Source organism: Pavona decussata, unplaced genomic scaffold, assembly GCF_977016875.1.
Source record: "Pavona decussata unplaced genomic scaffold, jaPavDecu1.1 SCAFFOLD_12, whole genome shotgun sequence".
Lineage (NCBI taxonomy): Eukaryota > Metazoa > Cnidaria > Anthozoa > Scleractinia > Agariciidae > Pavona > Pavona decussata.
The window spans coordinates 1,082,931-1,095,969 of record NW_028145435.1 but is presented as its reverse complement, the minus strand read 5'-3'; the positions used below and the strand labels follow the sequence as shown (position 1 = coordinate 1,095,969).

General features: G+C 40.7%; 1 protein-coding gene across 1 annotated transcript; it reads right to left on the bottom strand.

Annotated features, from left to right (window-relative positions):
• Positions 1-8,725: 8,725 nt before the first annotated feature.
• On the bottom strand, positions 8,726-9,929 carry LOC146487964 (uncharacterized). The gene has a single exon (XM_085124306.1). The coding sequence runs from the start codon at positions 9,709-9,711 to the stop codon at positions 8,917-8,919; it is 795 nt and encodes a 264-aa protein (XP_084980432.1). The 5' UTR covers positions 9,712-9,929; the 3' UTR covers positions 8,726-8,916.
• Positions 9,930-13,039: the final 3,110 nt, after the last annotated feature.

Sequence of the window (13,039 nt, the reverse complement as noted above, 5' to 3'; positions counted from 1 at the left end):
CTTCCGTCCATTGACGACACGTTTTAAAATCGATGCAAATATTTCATCAGTCAAATGAGGTGACTGCTCCTTACAGTGGGTCATTCAGGGAGTCGACTTTAAGGGGGGACTATTCAGCTTCAGCTTCACACATCAGGGTTCCCAGAGATTCCCTATTCAACTGTGAGCCATTCTTCTGAAGGAGAGGGGTTAGCATGTTGTGCACTGAAGGCATCTATCGTTCCCACACCCCTCCCATGTGACTAGCTGAGGGGACGTTCATGTTGAATACAAACCAGTCTCAATCGTGGCGCTGTAACTCTTTTCTGATGTTGCTGTGGTGAAGCTCTTCTAACACGTCTTTCAGCTCTTTTCTAGCGTCCACGTAGTTGATGCCTTCATCACTTCGTAACTGATGGATTAGACCTCTTCTACAGATGAACTGGCGAAGAGCACTCATGAATGAGTCGGTCTGCAGTGTCTAAGCTACTTCAATGTGTACAGCTCTTGACGTCATACATGTGAACAACACTCCGTAATGCTTCATTGCTTTACGACCTTCCTTGATTGTTATGGGGCCAAAGTTTTCCACAGCGTACTTGGTGAATGGAGGGGCTGGTTCCATTCAGTCATCAGGCAACTCAGCCATACACTGCTGTTGCACATCACCTCGCAACTTCGGACACTGGACACAGTTTGATATTGCGCTGAAATTGCTGTGGAAGCTCTCATAATCCAATATCCACTGGCTCGTATTTCATTTGCTGTAATGCCTCTGCCCTGGTGCTTTGCTTTGTTATGAAAATGCCTTACAACAAGCAGTGTTATGTGACTATGTCTTGGCAGTATAGCAGGATGTTTGGATCTGTCAGGTAGGCTGGATAGCTTCAGTCTTCCACCAACTCCGATAACACCCTTTGGGTCTACGAATGTGTAGAGCTTACCATAGGAACTCGTTGAAGAGATGTCAGGTAGCCCATCTTTCAGTGCACACTTAACGATGATATCTTTGGCCTCAAGACTTTCTTGTTTGTCTTCTCCTTTAGGTCAACATGTTTCCTTTTCACTGGTAATTTCAGATTTCATATATAACAACGACACAGGGCGACGGCCTTTCTTGCATGATGCCAGTCTGAGAAGTACTTCAATTGATCTACTAGATTGGGCCATGATAGAGAGACTTCTGTTGCCAAAGACACAGCCTTTTTAACCTCTAGATCATAGTCTATGAGTTTGAAGTCTGTTACAGCTTCGGGTAAGGGAACCTGCCACTCAGCTTCCTTTTTGCAGAAAAATTCCGGTCCCTTTATCCACTTTGGCTTACTGAACTCTGTTTGGCATAGCCCACTGGAAGCATCGTGGGCTGGATTGGAGTTGGTGTCCACTTACCTCCACTGTTTTGGTGACGATTTCTCTTGAATTTCTTGAGCCCGATTGGCTACAAAGATATGAAACCGCCTTACATCCTTTGCGATGTAGCCAAGTATGACTCTGCTGTCATCCAGAACACTTCATCGGTGATGCCGATGTCCAATTCTCTTCTCGACTGCTCACTGACATTAACCCGAAACAACTGCTGCAGTGAGTTCAAGCCTAGGGACAGTGACACATTTCAAAGGCGTGACTTTTGCCTTGCCCATGATGAAAGAACAGTGGATCTTGTCGTTCTCGTCTTCCTCCTTTAAGCTTACATCCAAGAAGAGGTGGAGTTCAGCTTTTTTTAACTTTCTGAACCCGGGAGGCTTGTAACACCTGGGAATTACAAAGTTTATTAAGTCCGTCATTTGTGATTTCCACTTCATCCACCTTGTTTGAATTTTGTAGGGCAATGGGTCGTCCCAACCGACGTTTTGATGACAGAGCTCCTGTAGGATTGTCTTGCCATCTCCTAACGGGTTGAGGATTGAGCTGACTGTTGAGAGAATTCCGCGTCTTGTACATGGTCGTTCCTTTAATGAGATCGTAAATGTTAAGGTATCTGATTGGATCCAACTCCATTCTCTTGATGTCCTCGGCTCTAACTTTGATCGGTATACTGTGGATGACTTCTTTGCTGTTGGAGGTTAATTTTGTGTAGATTGAATCTTCCCCTCCTACACATCTCCTTTACGTCCTTAATAAGTTTCATGGCTTCTTTTTACCGATGGCACCGAATTAAGACCGTCATCAACGTAGAAGTTCTCTTGAAGGAAGTCAGCTGCCTCGGAACCCATTTCATTTTTGTTGTCGTTAGCGGTGGATTTCATAACAAAGTTTGAGCAGGCTGGAGACGACGCGGCTCCAAACAAATGCACTGTCATTTGATTTTCCTTTGGCTCGCTGGAAGTGTCACGATTCTCCCACCGAAGAAAGCGTAGCAGGTCTCTGCATTCTTCGCTGACTTTTACTCGGTGAAACATTCCTTCTACATCTTACATGAAAGCCACATTCTACTTACGAAATCTGCACAGGAAGCCCATGAGGTTGTTTGTCCATTTTTCTTTGGTTTCAAGATTTTCAAAACAGTTTAATTTTACCCTTGGACTATGGACTTGACTATCTGCACAAAGTTAAACAGAAATTAATCTGGTTGATAAAAGTTAAAATCGAAGAAATTTAAACAACACGCACAATACTGTAAGTGAAACATTGTACATAAGTGTCTTGGTTTGCATGAAAAACTGAGAAGAAAATTATTGAAAAGGTATTAGAAACTACTGTTGAAGTGTATAGATGCCAGTGATAAGCTTTGGTAAATTAATTTTATATTAGGTACAATAAATGTATAGAGCATATTGCATGACTGTTTAAGAGCGGCTGCCTGTAAGAATCGAGAACTGCTTTTCAGGGACCCCTTGGTCAAATTTCTGATATTTCGCCTGAAGATACCCTTGGATTAACTTCTTCCGAAAATCATATTTTAAAGTTCCAAGGCATTTTATTTTTTGAGAAAATTGCGAGAGTTTGAAATGCGGCCTAGGTGTGGTCACGGGCCGATGAAAACCGCAAAAATTTAGGTCAAAGGAGGAAGCCCCGTTCACGGTGTAAAATAACCAAATGAACTTGAAACTTTACACAAACCTAGACCAACCATCTCACAAGAAAATTAATACGATAAACATTCCAAACTCGCTGGCTGCTTTCTAAAGCATGCAGATTTGTGTATGCTACTCAAAATGGCCTCGAAACTAATGCCTATTGTCATTAAAATAAAAGTGTTTCTGGTATGTAATTTTCTCTAAATTAAATCTCATATCTCGAAAGACGAAGAAAAGAACTTTATTCGTTCCAAGTTTCAAGCTCTGATTCAAACTCTTTCCCACTCAAGGAAGATCGAAAATGCGTGCAATACTTGCGGCTCGCAATTCACGTCTCGAATTATGAGATCAGAACCGATTCACAAACACTTGACATCTGGAGCCCGTGAATGTTTTCAAACATCACATATTGGGCCCTAAAACTAATCAGACTGACTGAAGACAGCCATTCAATGTTTTTTGATCCCAGATTTCTTTCCTATTCTTCTCTAACATAATATAGTTATTCCGGTCAATTAGCCTACGAAACATGTGCAACAAATTTGCATACCATTTCGATGTCGCAGGAAAAAGTAGTTCAAATCAAACTTTACAGCTCCTTTATCTTCTTAAATGAAACGGTCCATCAGTAAAATGGAGAAAAACGTGTGACTTTGTTCCTGCCAGGGCTGGATCCAACCCACATTGAGAGACATTTGTCGACATTAAGACTCATGCCATTAGACTGAAACCACTCAGAGGCAGATTGAAGATCAGCCTGCATTGAATGGTGAATTGTGACAGGATCGTGGCCACTAGTAAAGAGTTGCGTATGATCGGCATAAGCGTTGATCTCGGAGCTGCGTGAGATGTACATAAGGTCGTTTATAAAAATGTTAAATAGTAGTGGCCCAAGAACAGACCCTTGTGGAACACCTTTATTAATCCTTGTCCAGTCAGAAAACGTATCCCCAATTTTGACTCTCTGAAATCGTTCAGTGAGATAGCTTCTTAATAATAATAAGCTATCACTGGACAAACCATAAGACTTAAGCTTGGCTAATGGCAGTTCATGTGTAGGACAATCAAAAGTTTTTGTTAGGTCAATACCCACAATGGCAGCAATGGACTTGTTGTCACAGGCAATTGTCAATTCCTCCAAAATACGCAGCAGGACAGTCTGACAGCTGTTAATTCCGACGGTAAGCAGACAAATATGGTGATAGTTTATCCTCCAAAAATTTATAGAGCTGTTCTGATAGAATGTGCTCCATAATGTTGTTAAAAGTGACAAGAACAGTTATGGGTCTGTAATTTTCCTTGAGATATTCAGTATCTTTCTTGAATACTGGTGTCACCTGACCAAATTTCCAGCTTGTTGGAAAGCAATTGCTGGCAATTGAAGAATTGAAGAGAGTATACAAAGGTCTTGCTAAGATGCTGATGCCATCTTTGACCAGCCTTGTAGGGATATTATCATAACCGATGGCTTTGGAAGCAGGTAGTGATTTAACAATATCCATAACAATAGCTGGAGTAGAATTGTTAAAACTGAAGTCTGCTGAAGGATTACTGTCCGTGAGTCTAGCAATAGTTCTGATACTATGGTGAGTAAGGAAATCTGGGCCATACAGAGATGGATCAGGTTCAGAAATATTATCAGCAACATGGTGAAGAACTGATTGAATATATAAGCTATGCGTTGTTTATCTGTAATAAACACGTCATGTTCCAGAAGAGTGATATCATTAGTTCCCCTTTGTTTGGAATTGAAAAGTGGGCCAAAGAGCTTCCAAAATTTCTTTGGGTTAGATGATAGATTGTTTGTTTTATGACGAAAATAACCAGTTATGGCTTTTCTCCTCAAAGATGTGCACACATTTTGTTGTTGCTTGTAAGCTAACCAACTTCCTTCTGTTTTTAAGTTCCTGTATTTGTTCCATGATCTGTTTCTGTCTGATAGCATGCCTCCACTCTGAGGTCATGTAGGGAACTTGTGCACCATGGATGTGAAATTGCTTGATAGGGGCATGTTCGTTAGCAATGTCCAGAAAGAGTTCACTGAATGCCAAGGCCTGGTCATCGAAAGCCTCAAAGATTGATGCAACTTGAAAAGGCACAGTAGTCAGGTCTGACACAAATCGTTCTTTATCATATGCTTTATAAGTTCTGCATATGATTTTCCTAGATCGTTTACGAGCAAGAGAGGTTCTCATGATTGTATAAATCAATCTATGATCACTGATGTGAGGCTCTAAGGTACCAGTTGACAGGAATCTACCTTTGTTGTTGGTAAGGATCACATCAATTAATGTCTTGGAGGTAGGAGTAACACGAGTGGGTTCTTTAACAAGGGAATCCAGGTTGAAAAGTTCACATAAATCCAGTACATCCCTACCCTCGCTGGCATTTTTTTTCAGGCAGGAGGAGATCACAATTGAGGTCACCAAGTACTAGAAGATCATCACAGGATGGCAATGCATATTCCAAAAGCTTATACAGATCTTCCATCCAGATTAATCTACGAATGCTAGGAGGTTTATAGGCGGCACACACCATAAGCCATGAATTATCGATTTTTAGTTTTATCAAGATGGCCTCAATACTGGACAACCTAGCAGCCGATTTGCTGTAGTGGAAAATAAGGTCAGAGCGCCAGTATATTATGACCCCTCCACCATAGACTGTCCTATTAGGACGGGTGAATCTGTACCCATCAATAGTAAACTGAGCATCCTGAAACGTATGGTCAAGTTTAGTCTCGGTAATGACAAGGACATCAAAAGTTCCATTAAGGAGCCACAGCTTGATTTCATGGAACTTAAAGCCAGCAATAGAGTTAGCATTGATATGAGCAATCTTACATTTTTTGGAATATTTCTGCAGAAAATCGCCAGCAAACGGTTTGCCACCGTTTGCTGGCGGAGAATTTTCCTCTTCGGTCGAGCTTGAGTTGATGTCATCACCAGGAGTATCGTGAGCAAATTCCGCAGCGAGGGTACTAATATTAGCGAAGGGTAGGATTGTAGAGACCATAAACATGCAGGACAAGTCCAAGAAAAATGATTGGTCGACTGCAGCTTTTGTATTCTTTGGGTTTGACTCCCCTGCATTTAATGTGACACCAGAGATCGCAGAGGTCGCAATTTATAGCTGGATGGTTACAAGCTAAAATTCTTCGGCACACAGAGCATCCAGAACCTCTGGTAGTTCCATGGTCAGGCCCTGGATTAAGGCAAATATCCCCACTAGTAATAAGTCTTATTCACTGAAAACAAGCGTCCGTATTCGAGTAGTAACACAGCCTAGATTAAAAATACCTTTTACCACGAGGATGCTTGTGGGTTGTATTCCAAGATGGCGGCTGGTGAGAGATGAGATTTCATCGCTTGGGAGGCCTATTCCAGGAAAAGATAACCGAAGATGGGTTGTATGAAGTCATGGACAAAGTGCAGTATTTGTATCAGTCTCTGGGAAAACCTGGCATGCAAGACGATGGAATAATATTGAAAAAATTGCAGAGCGAAGGAGAGGATGTCCAACTGCCATCGCTGACCGCTGACCTCCTCAAGAAATCAAGAAAAAGTTATTAATGTAAAATTAATAGAATCAAGCTTGCAGAAAGATTTCTCTAAAAAAAAAGTGCTACCCTCCTTGGTTTGCAAAGTAGGTAAGCTTCAAACATGGAAAGGCTGTCATTAGGTGTTAACCCATAACAACTTTATCAGCTGATTTATCTTATTAGTAGGTTTTCTGAAAATTAAAACTAAATGTCATAAGTATAAATCTCCCAAGGCCATCAGGAATTAGCTTTGTCAACCTTACACATAAAGCAACAGCCCATATACAGATAGTTATTCCAATATCTAATAGAATAATAACCTTAAGACATTAAGCTATCATTCTACAGCCGCTGATACCTCTTTGCTTGCTTCAAGGTCTGTGAAAACAGAGTAAATAAATAATCTAGAGTCTGTATAATGGGAAAAATGAATATTAATGAAGTTGCATGTGTATTTGCGTACCAAGCCCAAATAACTAGTCAGGCATGTAATGTTGCATAACAAAAAAGAAACTACACATACAATCAATCACAAGCCAGCTGAAATTACACTTTGAAAACGTATAGAATAAACAGTTTCAGTACAGGTTCTGTAAATCATTTTTGTTACTAATCAAAATTCATGAAAAAAGTCAGGATAATCTGAAAGTCCGTAAAATTGGGGTCCAGATAATCAATTTTCGACTGTATACTGATATGTAGAAGTGAACAGCGTAATTCAAGAAAGTGGAATAGGACTACACAATAACAGTAAATTGATTTATATTCTAATTCGCTCACCCGCTCAACCAAATATAAAACATTTATCATGTAATAAGCAACCACTTATGGGGTGTGTCAACATGAGCTGTGTACGACCCTCTTTATTATGTCTTCAATGTCAACTGAATTACAAACAGTATATTCATAAACAATATGGCGCAAAATATAAGGAAAACAAAATTACAACTGTGTAGCACTAATATAACAATCAAAGCATAAGCTAGAATAATGCAAAAGCAAAACATGACAAGCCAAGACTTGAAAAATAAACCACTTGATAAAATATAGTCATTGGGTATTTAATTTAGAGGGCGAACTGAGTACGGTCGTATGACTCGAATGAATACAAATCGAGGCCTCAGCATATATATACCTGACGCCCCGCTAATGAAGCATTGTGACAAAGTGTCACAAACACCCAAAAATGAGGTTACGTAACCCATGATAAATACATTTATATTCTAATTCACTCACCCGCTCAACCGAATATAAAACATTTATCATGTAATAAGCAACCACTTATGGGGTGTGTCAACACGAGCCGTGTACGAGGCGAACTAAAAGAACGGGAAATAAATTAAATACCCAATGACAAAGAAACTGACAATAAAGCAAGAATATTATCCTTTATGTAGCCATCCTTAGCTTTATCTGACTTCCAACGACTATGTCTCTTAAACAAACGATCAGAAATCTGGGCATTTGCTGCAGCAGAGGCGCCTCCCGCTCTAAGGCTATGAAGACCATAATCTAGTTTGGAAAGGCCAACGGCCTCAAAAGCAGAAAGCACTATCTCACGCGCCCTGGAATACGACAATGGAGCAGAGCCGCGAAAACTGTAAGATCCATAACTGCTGCGAAAAGTAAGAGGACGGAAAATATAATCTTCACTGTCTTCTGAAAATGAAGCTACTGCAAAATAACAAAGAGTTAACGTTACAGGACAAGTAGGCTGTAGAGTTTTAGCAATGACCACCCAAGCCCCATCTCTATAAATGTCCGTCTTGCTACGTTGAACAAAAATTCTCATGAAGGAATCTTCAAATAGAAAATCACACCTGCGCAATTGAACTAACTCATTAAAGCGAAAAAACCCAGCGTAACCCAAAACACACAAAATGAGCAAACGTAAATCAGACAAACTAGCGGAAGCAGAGCCATAATGTGCAACCAAGCGCTGAATAACCTCAGGCGTTACTGGTTCTTTCTTTTTGACTGGAACACTGAGAAGCCTTTTGGCAGATTCTATTAATTGAGAAACAAAAGGTGAATTACATGGGTTGGGTTGGCCCGCTAAATCATGAAACCACTTAAGCCCGTAGTGAACTTCATCAATAATACTACAAGGAACCGATTCATAAATCAGACTAAGAAAAAACAAAGAAACATAAATACTAGAAGCGGGTAAAATTTTAATCTCTTTGAACTGAGAAGCCCACTTCCTCCATGAATTGAAACCTCTTTCATATTTCTTGGCGGTGTTAGCACTTTTGCTCTTTAGCACACTTCAGGGAGATCCTGACTTAATGTCTTAAGGCAACTGTCTTCCACATGTTGAAAACTAGGCTGCAAAGCCCCTCTGACAAAATCTTAAACGCCAAGTTCTTGGGAAAACTTTCATTTACCTCCAGCATTTGAGGAGAAACCAGAATTCGTCTGGCTGGAACTTGAAGATCTTGGTTGAGAGTTACCACGGCACTCGGACCTCCAATGACCTTGCTGACCGCAGGCGAAACAAATATCACCAGGCTTTGCTTTGCTAACAGACGTATAAGCACGAGAAGTGGAAGCAAAGTTGAAAAGACGCTGGCCAGCAAATGAAGTGGTGGTGGCAGAAGGTTGGCTTTGCATGACTGCGGACTTCCCTTTCTGCTGTTGACGATCTTTACGTTTGCGAAGGGCTCTCTGCTCTGCACGCCGAATACGCTTCTCGTCCTCCGATCCACTAGCCAATTCGTCAGATAGATACTCGTTAACCAAATCCCAACCAGGAGCGGATTTATCTGCCAATCTGATAAGCTTGTTGCGTTTCTTGATGTCAGAATCCAATTCTTCTAGGCAACTGCGAACGACTTCAAGTTTCCTTTTACCTAGAGCGGTGGAAGCCGATTGAACCTTCTCCGCAAGGCCAGAATTGAAGTAGAACTGCTTTTTGTTCCCTTCAAACTTGAAGGAAATTTTGGACTCTTCTTTCAGCTTCTTAGCAATAGAGTCGCTGTTGCTTAAGGAATCTTCCTGGATGTCTCTCTTTAACGTGGTCAACTTCTTGTCAAAATAATCTTTAAAGAGAGCGAACGTCGAGGCTAAATCAGTAGACTGCTCAGACGTAGAAGGCGGAGTAGAAATCTGCTGCGAAGCGTCGCCACGAGGAACCTCGACATTTGGTTCATGGGCGTTTTCGGTGTCAGACATAATTTAGAGGGCGAACTGAGAGCGGTCGTATGACTCGAATGAATACAAATCGAGGCCTCAGCATATATATACCCGACGCCCCGCTAATGAAGCATTGTGACAAAGTGTCACAAACACCCAAAAATGAGGTTACGTAACCCATGATAAATACATGAATGAATGAACAAACAAACGAACGAACGAATCCTTTAATAGGGTAACTCCTTTAGTTACTATCTCAAAATGGACTTAAATTAAGGAACTGAATATAAAAGAAACATTACAGAAGGAATCAAGCCTATTTATCAGAAGTAGTTACTCACTTGATGTCATCACAGTCATTGTTAGTTGTAATGATTGGCACAGTATGAGGAATGTAAGCTTTCCTTGCGTTAGCACTACCGTCCTGAAATATAATTTAAACATTTTGGTTTTAAGTCACGATCACTAATGAGATTAAGGCTTTGTTGCAGCACAGTTAAAACAAATTAACTTGCCCAGATAGCCTGATCTATATGTAGCTCACTGGTACAGGTTACATTCGGTCAACAAATTTGCAATGGAGCTGTTCTTCAGTTTTATACAGCAACCACTGTGTAGTGCAATCACACTGTCATAGGTTCAACTCCCATTCAAGCCTTTTTTTTTCAGGCTATTGATCTCCACAGCTGCTTAGGTGCTCCCTTAGCTGTGATGATCATTGTAATTTCAAGTCAAAAATGAACTTGAGTTCTCCACTTACTGCATTGTATGCTTCTGACAGTTGTTCATGTTGTCCACATCATCCCACCCGGATGGAATGGTAGTGCTGGCTTGTTTTGTTTCTAGGAATTTGGCAGTAGTTTCTACATTGGAACACAAAAACGAGCAAGTGATAAACAATGGCTCATGAGGTGATATCTGTAACCAAGGAACATCATCTGACAATGTCTTGCTTTTTGTTGTGTCATTAAGGCTGAAGATTAGTGTTAAATGGTCGAATAAGTCAGTGGCACGGCAGGTTCAATGTGCAGTATGCCAGTCGTCATTAAGTTTTGAAGCAGGCATAGCATGGAAGATGTCACCTGTAACATCCTTAAACATGGGCAGCACCCATGTAAGCTCAGGCCCAGAGGGTCTGAGCTTTTAGGGGGTCTGGAGGCATACCCCCGAAGAAAATGTTTTTAAATTATGTCCCCGGAAATGCATTTTCCTGCACTCTGGGGCAAGAATTTTTATTCTCTCAACCATAAAGTAATGCAGATAAAAGAAGTAAAAAACATGCACTGCTGCGAAAAACGTGAAATACATGATCTAAGTGCTTTGTCTCACAAACTTCACGATTAGTCCTCATTCACTGGTGTGAATTAAACATTCTGCTTATAATTACCTGGAATACATTTATAGGCTTTACAGAGACAAATAAAGTTGTAACTTTCTTCAACAGTTTTCAGCGTGTTAGTGTCAATTGTTTGAAGATATGCATTTGAAACTGAGTCTCTGACCATAGACGATTAGTCATCTTCACTTTCACAATCAGAGCTCTCATCCATAGCGTTGCACATGTTGACAAGGAGCTTCTTGAAGACTTGTTCTTGCGTGTAAAGCTCTTCGTTAAGATCCTGAATTTTATCATTTAGAAATTCAACTTCTACAGTCAGGCAATCTACTACAGTGCTAGTCAAATTAATTGGAACAGATCTCGCTACCCTGCCCTCTCAATGTTGGCTCACAAGTTTGCCGAAAACAACATTGAGAGGGGCGAGAAGAGCAGGAGAGGGACTTTTACCGCTTGGTTGTGAACTGTCCCAAGGGAACTTGACTAGCATTGTATTTTCGGCTCATCTGGAGAGGTGTTGATTGACAAGTTGTTGGTATGTCTGGCGTAGGTTGCATCGTATGGTAAAGGTGTCATTGCCTGTCATCCATACCAGAAAATGACAGGGCGTTATTTTGCGAACTTCATTGAAGAACATTTTCCACGAATGTTTCAAATGGCTGATAAGGAGGGGAAAACTTGCCCCCGAAGAGTGCTGATGTACATTGTATTGAAAATCTATTTCCTGTTATCTCGTGTAAACTAGGGAAACAGGCAACAGAGCGACAAATCACTAAGGAATCATACAGTGAATTCGAAGCTGGAGTCATAAGCACTTTCTATTCAGTGTCAGTTGCTACTATTAATAACCTCGTCGCGTCTATGCCTAAACGCATTTGCCAAGTTATTGCGCGAAAAGTAAGTAGGATAAAGTATTGACTGTTTGGGATAAGTACATTTTTTTTATTAATATTGTGGCATTGTGTTAACCTTGTTTTTCGCTATACTTTTGACCATGCTATGGAAGTAGTACCTTAGGACTGATAAATTGTTTTTCTTACAATATGAACACGTGTACTGCTATCTGTACGGTTACTTTTGGCTGTATATCCCGAGCGCGAGATTAAAAGCTTATTATTTCTCCCTGTTTGCTATTTCTACACCAGCCTTCGTAACATGTGAAATCAACAACTTTTGGCGTCACGGGATCTGTGTCAACAAAGTGCGCACAAAATGGTGACACGGTGAAAAGAACATGTTACAAAATTGTGCCTTTTGAAAATAGTTCTTCAACAGTTTCCTGAACCGAGTGTGGTGAAATGAAGCTGCGAATTATGACAATAACTCAATGCACAAAATTTTATACTGAAACAGTGCAAATGAGACTTCGCAGTTCAGGTGTACACGGGTCACCATCTTTTAATTAAATTAAAGAACCTGATTTACTTTATTACCTACAACGTCACCATGCACAAAACGCAACAAAATTCTCCCAGAGAGTCCCAATAATATCACAGTAACGAATGTCTAATCTGTGGCCAATAGCCTTTCTTCCTTGCTGCCTCTTCTAGCATATAACAGAGAGCATTAGACATAAACTGCCTTGTGAAAAATGGTGACCCATTGGTGAACCGTTGAAACATGTCACCACCAATGGACTACTTTGCCTAAAATCTTGTACAAACCGTTCCGGTCACTTTCTCTACTTTCAGTAAACTACCTTTGTGGAAATACTAACTCGGCTAAACAGCGAGGACAAGGGGGATAATTTCCTGCCCCTGCTGAGGTATTTAGTAGATTATAAGTGAACAACATCATAGCAATAATCCTCCATAGGGCGAAAACAAACACGCTCTTTTTGTTGTGACCTAAAACACTGCATACTTCAAATTCTTCCCGAACACAGTGCTAGTCAAATTACTTGGGACAGATTTTGTTACCCTGCCCTCTCAATGTTGGCTCACAAGTTTGACAAGAACAATTGCCGAAAACAACATTGAGAGGGGCGAGAAGAGCAGGAGAGGGACATTTACCGCTTGGTTGTGAACTGTC